The sequence below is a fragment of the Neurospora tetrasperma genome (assembly GCF_000213175.1).
Source record: "Neurospora tetrasperma FGSC 2508 unplaced genomic scaffold NEUTE1scaffold_5, whole genome shotgun sequence".
Taxonomy (NCBI): Eukaryota; Fungi; Ascomycota; class Sordariomycetes; order Sordariales; family Sordariaceae; genus Neurospora; species Neurospora tetrasperma.
In genome coordinates this window covers 409,646-426,585 of record NW_009799103.1, presented here as the reverse complement: position 1 = coordinate 426,585, position 16,940 = coordinate 409,646, and the positions used below count along the sequence as shown (strand labels likewise).

The 16,940-nt window shown below is 51.1% G+C and overlaps 5 protein-coding genes across 5 annotated transcripts; 3 read left to right on the top strand and 2 right to left on the bottom strand.

Moving 5' to 3' along the window:
- Positions 1–2,043: 2,043 nt before the first annotated feature.
- On the top strand, positions 2,044–2,692 carry NEUTE1DRAFT_111627 (uncharacterized protein; the record flags this gene model as incomplete). Its single annotated transcript, XM_009854634.1, has 2 exons — positions 2,044–2,370; positions 2,456–2,692. The coding sequence occupies 2 exons, from the start codon at positions 2,044–2,046 to the stop codon at positions 2,690–2,692; spliced, it is 564 nt and encodes a 187-aa protein (XP_009852936.1).
- A 1,766-nt stretch (positions 2,693–4,458) lies between these two features.
- NEUTE1DRAFT_130947 (uncharacterized protein) lies at positions 4,459–6,944 on the top strand (the record flags this gene model as incomplete). Its single annotated transcript, XM_009854633.1, has 2 exons — positions 4,459–4,657; positions 4,741–6,944. The coding sequence occupies 2 exons, from the start codon at positions 4,459–4,461 to the stop codon at positions 6,942–6,944; spliced, it is 2,403 nt and encodes an 800-aa protein (XP_009852935.1).
- Positions 6,945–7,474: 530 nt separating this feature from the next.
- Positions 7,475–8,725, bottom strand: NEUTE1DRAFT_117651 (uncharacterized protein; the record flags this gene model as incomplete). Its single annotated transcript, XM_009854632.1, has 3 exons — positions 7,475–7,816; positions 7,889–8,368; positions 8,444–8,725. 3 exons carry the CDS (start codon positions 8,672–8,674, stop codon positions 7,628–7,630), a joined length of 900 nt encoding a protein of 299 aa, XP_009852934.1.
- Positions 8,726–9,963: 1,238 nt separating this feature from the next.
- On the top strand, positions 9,964–12,862 carry NEUTE1DRAFT_130945 (uncharacterized protein; the record flags this gene model as incomplete). Its single annotated transcript, XM_009854631.1, has 1 exon — positions 9,964–12,862. The coding sequence occupies one exon, from the start codon at positions 9,964–9,966 to the stop codon at positions 12,721–12,723; it is 2,760 nt and encodes a 919-aa protein (XP_009852933.1).
- NEUTE1DRAFT_117650 (L-xylulose reductase) lies at positions 12,821–14,090 on the bottom strand (the record flags this gene model as incomplete). The annotated part of the gene is made up of 2 exons (XM_009854630.1): positions 12,821–13,535; positions 13,609–14,090. The coding sequence occupies 2 exons, from the start codon at positions 13,941–13,943 to the stop codon at positions 13,055–13,057; spliced, it is 816 nt and encodes a 271-aa protein (XP_009852932.1).
- Between the last annotated feature and the right edge of the window lie 2,850 nt (positions 14,091–16,940).

The following is a 16,940-nucleotide window of genomic DNA, read 5'->3' as shown; positions in this document are numbered from 1 at the left end:
TATTTATAAGCTGCTACTGTTTATTTATCTTTCACCTCAGCTTCAAATACCTATTTCCACCCTTCTTTGCGTTTCATTAGGTACCTCAGGTAACTTCCTCCTTCCTCCTTCTCAGTTTCCTCCTTCCTCCTTCCTCCTTCCTCCTTCCTCCTTCCTCCTTCCTCCTTCCTCCTTCCTCCTTCCTCCTTCCTCCTTCCTCCTTCCTCCTTCCTCCTTCCTCCTTCCTCCTTCCTCCTCTTACTCTTACCACACTCCGCACTCCCTCCCCGGTGCTTTCCCCAGCTGCACCTACATCTCGCCAAACTGAACCGTGGTCCGTGGAGGCCAGACGTTTATGACAGAGCGTGAGGATGCCATAAGCATATATCAACATGGTGAATACCGGCCGAAATCAAAGCCTAGGTAGATCTTCGTTCAGTTCATCCGACAATTGAGAATACATCACTTGTCAGAAAATAACCTTACCAGCTATAATCTGCGACAATCTCGACCCTGCTCGGATCCGGACCGCCTCGCAAAATGTCGGACTGACGGGACGGGACTTATTATTGCACGGAAGTGGACCCACCTTCTACTTCAATGGACCAGACGGAAGTTTTTCTTTTAACCTCCTACTCTACGTCTCAACTACCAACCTCGGGATTGTAAAAAACTGTGTACCTAGAGTTGGAGCGTTTCATTCTCAGCCGTAACGCCGATTTTACCGCCCTGCCCCTTTCGTACTACCACCAAGAGGCCCAAAAATCATGAACGCAACCGACATCCCAACTTCCTATGGAAATAGGGACGTCCGTCCCAGCGGCAACCCGCATAATATTAACTGATTACTGCGGATAGGTGTGCCTTACCTGACGACGCCTAAATTGTATAATAATTGTGTTGTACTTGCCTTCTTCCCCCTCAAAATCGTTGTTAGCTTTAAGGTAAGTGGGCAGGTAGGGGGCTTTATTGACTTGCCGCAGCCATCAGTTGATCCCCGCTGTTGGTACCGTGCAAAAAATAGGTACCTCTAGGTAAAGACGCGCAAACGAGCTGGGTTGAAAACAAGCTTACCTCTATTAACAAACAACAAGCTTAATACGGCCCGTCCCATGATATATTTGCGGGGTGTATACAGTACTCGTGTGGTTGCACGAAATCTCACCGGCACCCACCCGCAAAATCGGCAACTCGCAATGTATTGACATGCAGAGTTCTTTCTTTGGACTCATGTCCATGGTTCCCATCCCTCCTTCTCCAGGATAGTCTTATCCAAGAAGGATAAAGGCTGCGCTGGAGCTGAGTGTGTTCTTCCGAGGTATTCCCGGGAAATATTGTTTCTTTTTCGTACGGCTGACGACCCGACTGAAGCTGAGCAATGAGTAGATACACACCTGTTTGCCGTCGTTGCATAGAGTTGCACTGAGGCTCATGTATTGTCTGAGTAAGCAAGGGATGTATGTATGTGGTTCGGTTGAACCAATGTTCATATGAGGCGCCGGAGAGGCGCTGCCGATGATTGGGCGAGAGACCCCGTTACCCTGCTGAGTTCCTGTGGTCTGGGGATGTGCATTGTGCAGAAGAGACAATTTTCGGGAGAGATTGCAACCTTTTCGACGGACGGAATGGAAGAGGGAAGATGCACATCTGACTGATAAATTGACGGGTTTGCACAGTTTTACCATGGTTCCATTGATGTCGGCGTAGCTGGAAGTACATTGCGAAATCAACAATGGGACCAACCAAACTCGAGGGGCATTGAAGCAGAGGCAGAGACTACCGAGTCCCTCCCCACTCCGTATGTCGTACCCCATGGGGGAGAGATAGTTCCGATGGCTTGGGCAAGGAGCTGGAGGGAGTCAGGTACTCCCCTTATTTGTACGACGATATCTGCGCGGCCCTCCCTAGGTAGCTCCCGAGACCGAGGAATGAGGATATCGATCAAAGTATAAGTGATGCTCCTCCCTCGACTCTCCCCTGCTGTTCTCTCATCCCGCTTCACCAGTCCAACATTCCTCAGTCTAATCCGTCACCGCCAGTAACCCCCAACTCCAGACCTCAAAGATGCATCTCCTCCCATCTCTCACCATCCTCGCTACCGCCTTCACAGCCCTAACCTCCGCCGTTGCCCTCCCCCAGTCCGAATCCAGAGCTGTGGTTGAATCCCGCACCTACGGCGGCGACAAGTGCCTCTGCGAGGAAGATGCCAACCTCCTCCGGGACGCCTACGTACGCATGATCAGCGCCTGGAACCCGGCCGATGCCAAGTACCTCACGGACGACTTTAGAGACACAAGCGGTAGCATCAACATTTTGATTGGGAAGCCGTTGGATGGATCAGTCCCTACGTTTGCGAACAAGCAGGAGTTTGTGGATCATATGACTGTTATGGTTCGTTCCCTTTTTTCCTGTCTTTACTACTCTCTCTTCACTTTCACTGCAGTTCTCTAACTAGGTACTACCTAATAACAAACAGCCCGACAACCTCCCCCTCCAAGTGACCTTCTCCACCTTCAACTGCAAGTACATCACGCTCATCTGGACCGCCACGTTTGGCGTCGCCCAAAAGGCCGTGCGCGGCATCGCCGTCGTGGGAACCGTGTACGACAAGAAGAAGAAGATGTGGCTGATTAATAGCCTGGATGTTGAGTGGAACTCGATGGCTTATCTTTTGGATATCGGGGGCAGCTATCAGGTGCCTGGACAGCCATAGATTGCTTTCCTGGTTTCTAGGAGGGGGGCGCTGGTTGGAGCGACGGTCGGGAGTGAAGATTTTGAGAAGAAGGCCAGGGAAGGGAGGGGAATGGTGCTGCGGTAACGCGGTAGTGGAAGCAGGGACGAGAATGGGGTGGAATGTAAATATTTCGTGGTGATTGGGTAATTCGCGAACCGAAGCGCAAAGGGGTCAAGGGGGATCTCGGGTGCCGAGCCGGGAACAAACATTCCATTCAAGGTTGGCGGCATCGGTTTGCATGCAAGGGACTGGACCCGGTGCAGCATGTGTCACGCGTGGTGCCTGGCTTCCATGTTTTCGTGTTCTTACACGTTGTATTTGCTGTTTGTAGTTGGATGATAGTTTAGTTGTTGGATATAATGAGATCAATCTGCTTGCAATTGACTTGCAGTTCACCGGTGATGTAGGTTGCGAGAATGAAGTTTTTCCTTCTGGATTTTTCAAGCCCAGCATCAAAGTGCATGCTTAGGTGCAATTGCCATCACTACAGAGGTAAGTGCTGAAGCATGCATGCCATGTAGATGGAGACATATGCTGTGTTCAGACTGTGACTCGTGTCGAAAAAAGGGTCGCTGAGACACTCACTCTGCCTGCGCTTCGGAGCCTTTGCCGATGCCGTGCCACAACGCACAACGTTAAATTTCTGTATATCTCCGTGTGTATTGCAGAACATTTAGACATAGAAGACTGATGAGAACGGAAAGTGCGCGTTTTGGTGATGATTTCCAAAGATCTCAGGCTATGGAGAAACGGAAATACGGCTGTACCCTTGATAGTTGCCGGCACACATGACATTCGTACCATTTCTTGCTTTATTGACGCCTATGAAAGTAATAGCGGTTCTGATCAAGTGGACTGAGGTTTTTTCTGGCTGATTAAACTTTGTGCTGGTGCTCAAAAACTCGAGTGTCCCTGTTGTCTGCCAGTTTGCGCTGTACAACAAATCCACATCACGAACCCCTTTCAATAGAGGTAAAATCGAGACAATATGAGAAGACAATTCTACATTTGTTTTTGCATGCACATATACTCCCAGTCAATCCAAGCTTCGCGTGGCTGCAATCTACGTAGCGCTGTTTATGCAAGTTGACTTCAGTCGGGTGCCCAATTGGGCTGCAAATGGAAAACCAGCGTTGCGAATGCACGCAGGTTTCGTGGGGAACTAATATGGCACCCACTTCTCGTAGTCCAACGAGTGAAAAAGAGGAAGTATAGAAGGTGTGAGATCGAATACCTCCCTCGGCCAAGGATTGGATGATGGAAAGACTGCAGTGCATGTTCATCACCTCAGAAAGGTCGGAGTGTAGGTGTTTGTAGGAAGATGTGCATGTGAAGAGAAAAGGGTGTGTCGGTTTTGATTCTGAGTGGTCAGCACAGTCGTTCCGAGTTGGCGCGATCCAAGATAACAACGAAGTGAGGGATAGGTGTTCAGGTCCCTAGGACACATTTGGAACGCCACTTCAGCCTCACCAAACTATACCATCCAATCGAGCTTGACTTGCCGTAAACTCACAAGTCATTCCTGCATTGGCACCTTGCGCTTACCCGCCGGACATCGGCTTCTTTGGGTATCGATTCTCTGACCCCGCTCTCTTTCCATCAACATTTCACGAGGAAGTGAGCGATATCAATCCATCAACCATCAAAACCTCAATCTGGTCCCAAAAACACCTCCTTCCTTGACGCCTCCATCTCTAGACCATTCCTCGCATACTGAAACAATCCTAAACCGCCAAAACCCAATCATGGACAACAACACCTCCCCCTCATCACTACCACCTCAGCACCAAGAACTCTCCTACACCACCATCCCCCTCAACACCCCCGCCACCGAAATCCGCCTCCTCGAGCTCTACCCCTCCGCCGACTTCTCCTCCCCGCTCCACTGCCGCCTCTACACCACGCCTATCGCCCGCCTGCACCCTTCAAAGCCCTCTCCTACGCGTGGGGCAGCGACGACAAGACGCATCTGATATACATCGATTCGTCCAATGTCACCAGCGACAACGGCAACGGCAACGATGCAGAATCAGATGCAGATGCAAGCCTTGCAAGCGGTCTCAGCGCTGTCGATATTTCTTCCGATGACAACGAGGTCGATACCGTCGACGGCGGTAGGGCTGGGGCTGATGCTCTGAATGGAGAGAAGTGTATAATCCGGATAACAACCTCGCTGGACACTTGTCTGCGTCATTTGCGCGCTATACACCACCGCGACCACCCTTCGGCCATACTGACACTCTGGATCGATCAACTCTGCATCGATCAATCTGATTCGGATGAAAAGGCTGTTCAAGTCGGACTTATGAGTCAGATATACTCGCGCGCCAAGCAGGTGCTGATTTGGCTGGGTCCGGCAGCGGACGGGTCAGATGAAGTGATGGATGTATTGGCGGAGCTGGGGAAGGAGTTTGAGATTGTTGGAATTCGCCTGGGCGATTTGGAAAAGATTTTGAAGTTGACGAATGAATATGTGCGTAACTCACTGCGTATCTCAGCTGAGGGCAACGTGGGTGAGAAGAGGAAAGAGAGGATTGGGGTAACGAAGGAGAAGGAGGTATCTCTACCTCTAGGAAAGGAGATCGATTGTGGTATTGGTGTTGAGGGAGGCACTGGAACTACCTGTGGAGGTGATGGGGTCGTCAATGCCCCTGGTGGTGGTGACGCTACTGCTGGTAACAGCGATGAGGTTGAAATTGGGGTTGAGTTAGGACTGGGCGTGGACGTCACCGATATCGAGGCATTGGACGAAGCAGCAGTGGTCTGCACCACAAACAAGGCCGATGCAAGCACCGGAAAGACCGTTGTGGCAGTCGTGGAGGATGGAGCAGCAAGACTTGGTCGTATGGGGGTGTCGGGAGAGTTGCAAGCTTTTTTCCGACGCCCATGGTTTACGCGCTTGTGGGTCGTGCAGGAGGCGTGCCACTGCGCCGACACTGTCTTTGTGTGTGGAACGAAGCCGCCGGTGAGCTACGATATTCTTGGGACAATTCCCGTCTGTACGCTTCGCGCCGTACAATGGCCTGGGCACAAGCGAAACGACATGTCGGATTGGGGCGGGGTAAGCCCCATCTGCACCCACCGCAAAATAGCCGGGGTGGGGGTGTCGGATGATGTGGCCGAAGCCTTTGATGGCTTGTCAGGATATACATTTAGGTCATACCTAACTCGGAGAACAATTCAGCAGATCTCGAAAGGAGTGGGGGGTGACGATCTATTCACGCTGCTCGTCGGTACGTACACGAGGGGAAATCGGGGTGGAGAGACGACGTTGTACAGAGATCGAATTTATGCTTTGCTGGGTCTGGCGACGGATATCAATCAGCTGGAGTTCCAACCCGATTATTCAAGTCAAACGAGCACTGCGCAAATCCTAACCGACGTAGCAAAGGCTATCATCAGCAAGACGAAGCGTGAATTCCCGGTTGAGGTTCTTTCTTATTCGCAGTTTCCCAAAACAATCCTCGACGATGGGAGTGATGAACAACTACCATCGTGGGTACCGGATTGGAGGTCTGACTTAAGATATCCTTTTTATTATTCACTCAGTGACACGGATATGTTCATGGCATGCGGGCCTCATCGCTCAGTCGATATGGTGCCGACTACACCTGCTAGTGTGCTGGGTCTACGAGGATATCTGGTTGATACCATAGAAGAGGTGGTTGTTACTTCGACGATAAACAGATGGCGTGAGAGCATTGAGTTCTTTGAAAAGTGGGACAAACTATGGGAGCTCTCGAAGCAGAAGAACAAACCCATATATGCAACTCCAGCACGAAGAGAGGAGGCACTTTGGCGTGTGCCCGTTGGAGATATAACAGAGGATTGGCAAAAAGATACGATGGGAGACACGAGGGCAAAGGCTGGTTTCGCCCTCGAATATCAAAAATGGAGACGTACTTTAGAAGATGAGAAGAAGAAAGCTACCTCTACTGTATACTTCTTATACGAATTAGACGCAGATAAAGGATATTACTACCGCAGCGCTACGGGAAAAATGATCGGAATGAGGCTATACCTCACAAAAGAAGGGTACATGGGTATGGGACCCTCCAACATGCAACCCGGGGACGTGGTTGTTGTATTTCCAGGGGCCCGGATCCCTTTCGTGTTACGACCCACGGACGAAGACAACACATTCACCTACGTGGGAGACGCATACTGCGATGGCATCATGGATGGAGAGATCATCTTCAGAGAGGAGAGACGGGATTTCTTCCTAGTGTAGGACTCGGACCGAAAGCAAGAGCAATGAATAGGTAGAGGTGGTGAACCAGTCAAAATCGCAGTAACAATGAATACAACACAGAAGCTAGGTGGATAAAGGTGTCCAAGTCCCAAGACATAAGCAACTAATCCGTTGTATTTTAAAGGTAAGAATACCCAAGAAGGCTATCTGTGATACACACACACACACACACACCGACACACACACACACACCGACACACACACACACCGACACACACACACAACAACAACAATAACAACAATAATAAAAATAACAATGATAAAAACAACAATGATAATAATAATGAATGTTTTTTTAAAGAAAAAAGATTAAAGAAACAAAAGGAGAAAGAAAAAAAAAACACTGATAGGTAGAGGTAGACAGCCAAGAAAAGAACTAGGTCTAATTACCTACCTCCTTGTTCATCGGTCAAGTTGCATGGTTCGTTGCCGGTTATTATCCTCAGCTTGATCTACTGGTCAGCATTGCAACAACGGCACAACCCCGCCTCTTCAAGTGCGGGACATTGCTACACACCAGAACGGCAATGCGCATGTTTTCGGCAGCTATATTGACGAGTCTATAGTGTTATACCTCTAAAATCCCGGTTATGCTCGTATGTCTATGTTCGAATGTTGGCAGGACCAAGGATTTGTGCGGCCATGTTCCTTCTTTTGTGCGTTCAGGCCCTGTGCAACTTTTGCGTAACAGTCTTCTCAACCTTACTGACAACGCTATCCAACGAGGGGCACCTGTTCTTGTTCTTAGCCCACTGCTCCCGGCCCAGGTTAAAGAACTCGCGGAGGCCGAAACCCTTGTTCCATCCCTTTTCGGTGCGGTAGGCCTCCCTGATTTTGAAGAACATGGAGCCCTGCGACCAAACACTTCTTGTTAGTATAGCTCTTGGCAAAGGGTTAACCCGGGACAATGGATGGTTACTCACATCATAAATCCTCCTCAGATCCTCCTTGTCCACCATCCCGTCCTGCTGCACCAGCAACCACGTCACCCCAAACTCAAAGATGCCCGCAGCCCAACCGAACGGGTCCGCAGCGAGCCTGTTGGCAGCTATCATGTTCCACAGCTCGCCCGCCGACAGCGCGCCCTTGTCGCCCCTGTCCCACTTGCTGAACATGTCCTCAAACGCCTGCGGCACGAATCGGCCTTCCTTGTCGTACGTGCCCGAGTCCGAGCCGTGCTTGGCCTTGTGGATGGACGGCAGATACAGCCGGAAGTAGGGGTCAGGAATGTAGGAGACACCGAGACGGGTCGGGTACGAGAAGTTGAGGTTGATGACGAGTGTCGCTAAAAAGCAGAAAAAGAGGTTGAAGCCGAGTTCGTAGAAGCCAATGAAGGTGTCTTGTGGCCAGATCACGCCATCCCTGTCGCGATCCCAGAACATGCAGTGTTGTTGGAGGACGGTCTGCGTGTGGGGAGGATGGATTTTAGCGAGTGGACTTGGAGGGTAAACGGAGATAGAGAGGGTTGGGTGACATACGTAGTCCTTGAGGTCTAGGGCGTCGACATATTCGGCACTGCCCTCGGGCTGCTCGGTCGATGGGGCCACGTTCGCGCGAGCGATGCTAGGCTTGTAGATGTCGACATCAATGTCGATTGCTTGGGGACGTTCAGCCGTGGGAGGACAGTTGGAGACGGCAGTAGCAAAGTCGACGCCTTGTCTTTCGTCGTCGACCTGTTCATCCTCTCTAGGAACTACTCTGACCGGCATCTTGGTTGGTCGCTAGTCTCGTGGGTGTTGGGGAGTATACAGCTTGGTCTTGTAATGATGTTGTCCAAAGAATGATCACAATTCAAGTTGGTGGGAAGAGGGAGGTTGATATAGGTGACGATAAATCGGCAGTTGGAGGTCGGATGGAGGAGACGGACGACACCCTACCAGATCGCCTGAGGGGTGCCTGGTAGATGTGATACGGACTAAAGCTCCATCCAATTGGGTTGGAATGGGCGGGAGTAGCCGGAAGTGGCTGTCATCGCATCGCATCTGTTAAGCGACGTCGAAAAAAGAAATGGGATGGCACATGTCGTTTTCCTTGACTTTGTGTTATTCGTGGACCTTGATGGATTTGTTGATGTAGTGACGTCATGGTGAGAGCTCGAATGGAACGAGTACACTGAAAATGGGTCCTTTGAAGGCGGGGTTCAGTGTTGACATGTGCTTGTGCTGACTGGAAGTGATGAGGAGGAACAACAGAAAACGACTGGAGTTGAAATGTCTTTGTAGGGCAAATGAACTTTTCCCAATCATCATTGCCGGCAATTCCCTTGCATGTGAAGATGGCTTGAGGTTGTCTGTCGATCATGTTCTTGTCTCAAAGCCAATGTTAGTGTAGTGCACTTAGCTTTGTTTATCATTGCCTTTCTGTACTCCACCATTCCTACCCTGCCGCTATTGAAGTGGCCCGGACCCTTCCACTTCCTTTGGCTCCTGGAGGCCAATCAATGAGCCCTATAAGTGCCGGCTCGGAAGCTGCTATAACAGGCACTAACAATTTCCACACAGCGGACTCCCCAAACGAATGGAACGTCCACACACAGGGGCAACTTCTCATCCATCACAACACCTCACCCGCCCTGGCCCATGTTTCGAATAAACAATCTCCCTTCTTGTCGTAATATGTATCGCAAATCATCCGCGATCCTCTCCTTTACCCGTGTCATATTACCTCCCGTGCCGTTGGCGATTCATCCTCCAGAAACGGAAGCCCGGAGACGCAACAATAAAGTGGCTGGCAGGGTTCCAATAACAGCCTTTATACTGGGCTGTTTGGTGACACGACATGTAACGTTGATTTTAATTTGCGCGGGCATTCTTCTGCTTGCAAAGTTACACGTCAAAGCCTTGGAGCAGGATAATCGCGACGCCCAAATCATACCATGAATGGAAGCCTGGTATAAGGTGCCCTCGTGTAATGTTCCTCGATCGCGACGCTGCGAAGGCCGCAATTGCCCGCTACCTCTAGCCTCACCACAGCGCCCATCCACCGTGGGCTCTTCACGATGCACCTCAGGAAGTCTCCATTAACGCTTCAGGTGTTGTTCGGCGCCATCCTTGGTATTGCCATAACCACTGCGGCAGACTCTAGCAGCGCTCTAGTATCAACACCAGGCCAAATAGCACCCGTTCCTGCATGGTACTTGCAGTCATCAACAAAAGCAGCAAGTGATTTGGAAGCTCTCTCCCGTCCAGGCATTGACACATCAGGATGGCTGCACGTCAACACATCCAAGTGCACCCTGATGGGCTGCCTGCTAGAAGCCGGCATCTACAACGACACCGAGCTATTCTACTCGGACAACCTCCGAAGAGTGGACAGCAAGCAGTTTGAAGTCCCGTGGCTGTACCGACAGGAATTCGGACTGGATCCAGGAGCTGGAAAATACTTCCATCTTCTCACGCATGGAATCACTTCCCGCGCCGACGTGTATCTGAATGGAAAACAAGTAGCGGACAAGAAGACACAGGCGGGTAGCTATGGAGGACATACGTACGACATCACTGATTTGGTTGACAGGGACAATGCGTTGCTCATCCAGGCACATCCCACGAGCTACTACGCCGACTTTGCGTTGGGCTGGGGGGACTGGAATCCGTGGCCTGCAGACAATGGCACAGGAGTATGGCGAGATGTGGAAATCAAGCAGACCGGATCTGTTGCTCTTGGACCCCTACGAGTGGTGACCCAGCTGGGAACGCCCTGGGATAGCTCACCCGCGAACGTGACTCTCAAATCCCGTGCCCAGAACTTGGAGAATGAAGAAGTAACCATCACCGTTACCGGCACCGTATTCCCAGAAGGCTACACCGGCGAGACACTAACCTGGTCCCAAACCGCCACTCTCCCGCCTCTGTCTACCACAGACGTAACCCTCACTACCACTGTCCAGAAGCCAGCCATCTGGTGGCCAAAGCAATGGGGTTCCCAACCACTTTACAACGCTCAACTCTCCGTCTTCGCTTCCAACAACACCCTCTCCGACCAGGTTTCCGCAGTATTCGGCTTCCGCACCGTCACCTCCCAGCTTAACTCGTACGACGACACCACCTTCTTCATCAACGGCCAACCATTCCAAGTTCTTGGCGCTGGCTACGCCCCCGACATGTTCCTCCGCTTCTCTTCTACCAAATTCGAATCCGAAGCTCAATACATTCTCGACCTCGGCTTCAACACCATCCGCCTCGAAGGCAAGAACGAGCACCCGGAACTCTACCAGATCGCCGACCGGCTAGGCATCATGATCCTCGCCGGATGGGAGTGCTGCGACAAATGGGAGGCATGGAGCTACAACCAGGACCTGGCAGTCCCAACCCCAGTCTGGAGCGAAGACGATTACGGTATCGCCAACGCGAGCATGTTCCACGAAGCCGGGATGCTTCAAACTCACCCGAGTATCCTAGGTTACCTCATCGGCAGCGACTACTGGCCAGATTCCAAGGCAGCACCAATGTACATGAACACCCTTCGACTTCAAGACTGGCCAACACCTGTACTATCCTCCGCTTCAAAGAGGGGAGGATTCCCCTCCTTCATGGGCTCGCCCGGTTTAAAGATGGAAGGTCCCTACGACTGGGTCCCTCCCAACTACTGGTACGACACCGAACCAAGCGCTAGCCGTTTTGGAGCAGCATTCGGTTTCGGCTCAGAACTAGGCGCGGGCGTTGGAACCCCCGACTTATCCAGCCTGCACAAATTCCTCTCTCCATCTGACCTCACCGACCTCTGGAAGAACCCCAACAAAGATTTGTTCCACATGTCCTCCACCGAAACATCCAGCTTCCGCAACCGCAACATCTACAACTCTGGTCTCTGGAACCGGTGGGGCGCACCCACTTCTCTCGAGGACTATGTCCAAAAGACCCAAATCACCGACTACGAAGCCACCCGCGCCCAATTCGAAGGGTACGCAGCCAACTGGAACTCCCCCAAGCGGCCTGCCACGGGTATGATCTACTGGATGTTAAACGGTGCTTTTCCAAGCTTGCACTGGTCTATCTGGGACTACTACATGCATCCTGCCGGGGCGTATTTCGGTGCCAAAGTCGGTAGTCGGATTGAGCATGTGGCGTTCGACTACGTCAAGAAGAACGTGGTTCTTATCAATAGGTCTTTGGACAAAGAAGGCCCAAGAAGTATCGATATCGAAATAATAGATCCAACTGGAAAGACACTATACACCAAGACAATAAAAACGACAACCGAGCCGAATACAAGCAGGGAAATCACTTCTTTGGCTTCTGCTTTTGAGGATATCAAAGATGTGGTCTTTCTTCGTTTAGTCCTCTCCGACAACTCTCCTAACTCCAATCCAACCTCCAAAGACACAGAGTTGAGCAGCAACATCTACTGGCTCTCCAGCAACCTCGACACTGTAGCCTGGGACAACTCCAATTGGTACTACACGCCTGTAACCAAGTATAGCGACTACACAGCCCTCAACAAGCTACCTGCTGCGAACGTGAGTGTCAGCGTGACTGCTTGGTCCAAGGGGCATTCTGAGTACGAGTCTTCTTCGAAGGTGCAGGTGACGTTAGAAAACCATTCTTCCTTTCCTGCCTTCTTCATCATTCTCAACTTGGTAAACAAAGAAGGAAGGGATGTGGTGCCGGTGATTTGGGAGGATAATTACTTGACGCTGTGGCCAAGGGAGAAAGTTACGGTGCAAGTTAGGACTCTAGAAGGGGCGGGACTGGCACATGCAGCTGCTGCTGTGGAGGTGGTTGGGAAGAATGTCAAAGGGATGACGGTGATGGTCGGTTAAGGGTGGGAATTAAAGGTCTTGAACTCCGGAGTATTCAAGTTCGGTCATGCCATTGAAGCGGGGGGAACGCAGTGGCTGACAGACATCTCGAAATCCTGGGACCATGGTGTTATAACATTGCTTAATTTGACATTATTCATGACTTCGTACAGGCTTCTACATAATGCTCAACGGGCTAACTGCAAGCGAAGCGAGCGAGGTGCATCCACGGCATCTCGGATCCGAACACGCCCCATATTTCCGGCTCCGGGTGGCCTGTGCACCCATGCCGTATGACGTAACTCCCGGGTGATCTGATTCCGGGCCCAGGTCTCTTCTCCGCGCTCCTCCTTTAGCGGACAGTGTATCCACCGTCAATCAGAATATCCGCGCCGGTGGTGTAGCTGCTGGCATCGCTAACCAAGTAAACATAGGCACCCTTCAACTCCTTTGCATCGCCGTTCCTGCCCAGCGGAATCATGCTCTTCCACAAATCCTGCGTCTTCTGGTCGACAAAGTCCGAGAGGCCGGTGTCAATGTAACCGGGCGAGATGCTGTTGACACGGGCAAAGTCGCGCCACTCGTTGGCCAGCGACCGGGCCATGTGGATGCAGCCGGCCTTGGCGACATTGTACGACGTCTGCTCCTGCGGGTAGTTGGCGATGTGGCCGGAAATGGAACTCGTGATGACGAAGGAGCCACGGCCGCGCTCCTTGAAGTGCGGGCCGACCGCCTTGGCGCAGTAGGCGGTACCGTTGAGGTCCGTTTCGATGACGCGGTCCCATTCCTCCTTGGAGCCGTCGAGGACACCCGACTTGGCTGTGGCGCCGGCGCTGTTTTCGTTTGTATTAGCATGGATTCCTAGATAACCACGATAGTTAGAGAGAAGAGAGAGCGTTAACATACTTGGCAATAAAAGCATCAATCTGGCCGAAATCCGCAATGACGTCCTTCACCAGCTTCTCGCATTCCGCATAGTCGGCTACGTTCAGCTTGTAGGCCTTGGCCTTGATTCCGTACTCCTTCTCCAGCTCGGCAACGTTCTTCTGAGCGCCCTCGGCCCGCGAGGCGTACGTGATGGCTACTGAGGCGCCCATCTCGGCGCAGCCACGGGCGGCTTCGATGCCCATGCCGCGAGGACCGGAAGCACCGGTGATGACGACGACTTTACCCTTGAGGCTGAAGAGGTCTGAAAGCTTGGAAGCCGAGGGGATGGCGTTGCCTTTGGTGGTGGAGGCCATGGTTGCGGTTTGGTATTTGGGCTTGTATGGGGTTGGTTTTGGTTGTCGATGTGGTTGTGGTTTGGTCAAGATGGTGGCTGAGAAAGTTCTTGGTTGGTTGTGTTGTGGTTTTGAGAAGAGAGGAAGAGATGAGATGCAGATGGGAAGATGCCGTCTGGTCAACGGGGAGCAAGTTGTTGATGCTTTATACGTTCGTACTGCCTGCATGATTGCTAATACCTACATACGTACCTATCTACCGATCACCACTTCTCGTTCGACGTTCAATGTAACAGTGTATGCCACTGCAGGTGTGAATGGGGAGATTTCTTTTGTCATAGTGGATGACGGGATGGCCCTTACATGTAATGATGTCATGATTAGGGGAACTGCAACGCGCATGCCGGTTCGGAAATAGTGGGCATGCTGTATTAGTGTTTGGGGAATGCCTAGGCCCTATCCTGTTTGTCGGTCTGCTAACATTTTGCTGTGTTGAACAGCTGCCTAACTGATAGGCCACTATTTGCACCGGACGGGTCGCGTTATTTCGCTATCTTGGCCCTCACTGCTCCTGCATCCGGATACAGATGCGTGTGCATAACCGAGCCCACATTGAGCTCACTCGGTGGGGTTTGGTGGTGGTGAACGTGGACGCCTGCCAACATTTGCTTTTGCTGATATCCTCTTGGCTCGCTGCTTTATAATCTCGGTGTCACTGACAAGATCATGATGGGAAGTGTGAATGATCGTGATAGCCTGCAAGAATGCTCGCTGTTTACCAATACTGCCAAGATCCATCTTCATGGTTCTGTAGCTGCTTCCCCTAAATTCTGTTGTTACACGTGTACTTGCATTGGCAAGAATGAAGTCCCTGATCACTTTTGGCAGGACCCAAACGACGGCAACTGAAATCACTGCCTGCAGGGACCGCGGGCGCGGATCTTCCCGTCGCGCGAACGCAGGCACCTTTCAGTCTTCCTGCGACCTCTCGGCTCCCGAGACTTCCCCAAACCTTCACTCCTCCTTCCCATGCAGTGCTGTCAGTCAATCAGCCACCTCTGAGCCACCCGTACGCAACCATTGTTGGATACACTCACTAGGTACGTATAGAGATATATAGATGCTCATTGACACACAGCTATTTGGACTCTTTCCATCAATGCCGGGAAAATGCAAGTACCATTACATCAAAGTTCACGATCGCTCCTCTTCATCACGTAGAGCACGGTATCAGGTGATAAGCTCAGATGTGCTCCGGTTCCGTCGTGTAAAAGCAACAATACACCTCGCTTACAAGAATAATGCCTCCACCACGACCTTGTGGCACCCAGAACCCTCTTCTATCAATCGCTTAGTCTAGTAGGCGAAGACGGTTCAAAGGGAAGATCTACAGCCTGGGCCGAAAGAGACAAGTGAAGATGGGAATAACACCAGACCATACCGCCATCCAGCCTCGAAGCAGACCCATGATCTCAGAGGCTGGCCCCTTTCCTCCTCGTCATAACCTATGGCTCCCCCCGTCCAGGAGCCACCGCAGACCAACAACCTGGAAGGTGATGGAGAAGCGTCTGCCCTTCGACGAGCCCACCATGGACCTATTTATTTACCTCCATCTATATCGCCCTCCTCATTGACTCTTGGGTCCTCACATGTGACATGTCTGCTAAACAGAGGGATATCCAGTTCCATCTCAATTAACCCAAGAAGAACCATGGCTACCACCTTGGTACCTACCAGTCTACCACGACCTCACCTTCCGTGCCCAGCCTAGGACTAGAACTTTGATGAATCGACCTGGCTACTAGAACTAATACAATTCCATGTGCCGTAGTATGTAGAACCTTGCCCTTTCGTCTTGCACATTACCTACACTACACCTAGGTTTGTGGCAGGTCTGGGGCAGGTCTGAAGCAGATGTGAGTTAGCTTGGCAGATCAACGGTTGGTATTTATTCGCCCCTGGACAGTGGACTGTGGACTTTGAACAATGGACAAGGGAACTGCATACCTTCCGAATAAGGACAGGAAGGGAGAAGAGAATTGAAATGACATGCATAGAGAGGTGGGGGGAGGGGAAGGAGGAAGGAAAGAGAAGAGGAGGTTACTTGGGATTGAGTGTCCTTCAGTTAGTTCTGATAGTTGGGGTGGTAAATCTTTTCAAATTTTTCTTTTTTTCTCTTGCTTTGTTATGTCGTTGTGTGTCCAGCAAAGAGATGATTGTATGTTGAGTGTTAACGGGATGGGAAGAGATTGTCTAAGTACCTACCTTTAATTTTGCACGTGCGACGCTTTTTGTTGGTGATAGCTTACATCGATAAAGACTAGATAAGAATGACAATGGCGGATTCCGGAAACAGCTCTCATTTTAGTTCTAATTCTGATTCTGGGTTTGATACTGGGTCTGGACGGAAAGAATGATGGGAAGGGTGATGGAGATGATTGCGACGAGAACAACCGATGTGCTGCTGGACGGGGTGTTGGTATGGCTGCCACTTTGAATTGATGCATGGCAATATGAAATGGCATTCATCGGCTAAAGTTATGCTAAACATAAAAACAGTCGGATGAGTATGTGGAATGGTCGCATAAAAAGGCGTTGTTGATGTTATTGGACACTCCCTAACAATTTTGCTTGACAAAAAGAGCTTTGATGTAGATGCCCGCGGATGCATGAAACTCCGATAGCTTCCGTACATAGTTCGATTCTTCCTCGGGTTCCCGTATTTGGTCGGTCATCACCATCTCTCTTCTAAGAACTTGTGCATGCTTACTGTAACCATCGGATATCAGCGGCAAGCGATGCCATAGGATTTGACCCCTGGCTTTGGGCTGCCATCCAATGTCAGACGGGATCGATCTGGCGTAACACAAAGACCACACATAAACTTCGGCGTCAATGGACCAAAAACGGTTACTTCTGCTGTCAGCAGTCAGCATGCACGCCACCGGCACACGTTCGGTACCGTTGCTTGCGTCACACACCTTATTTCAACGACACGACACGACACGGCACGACACA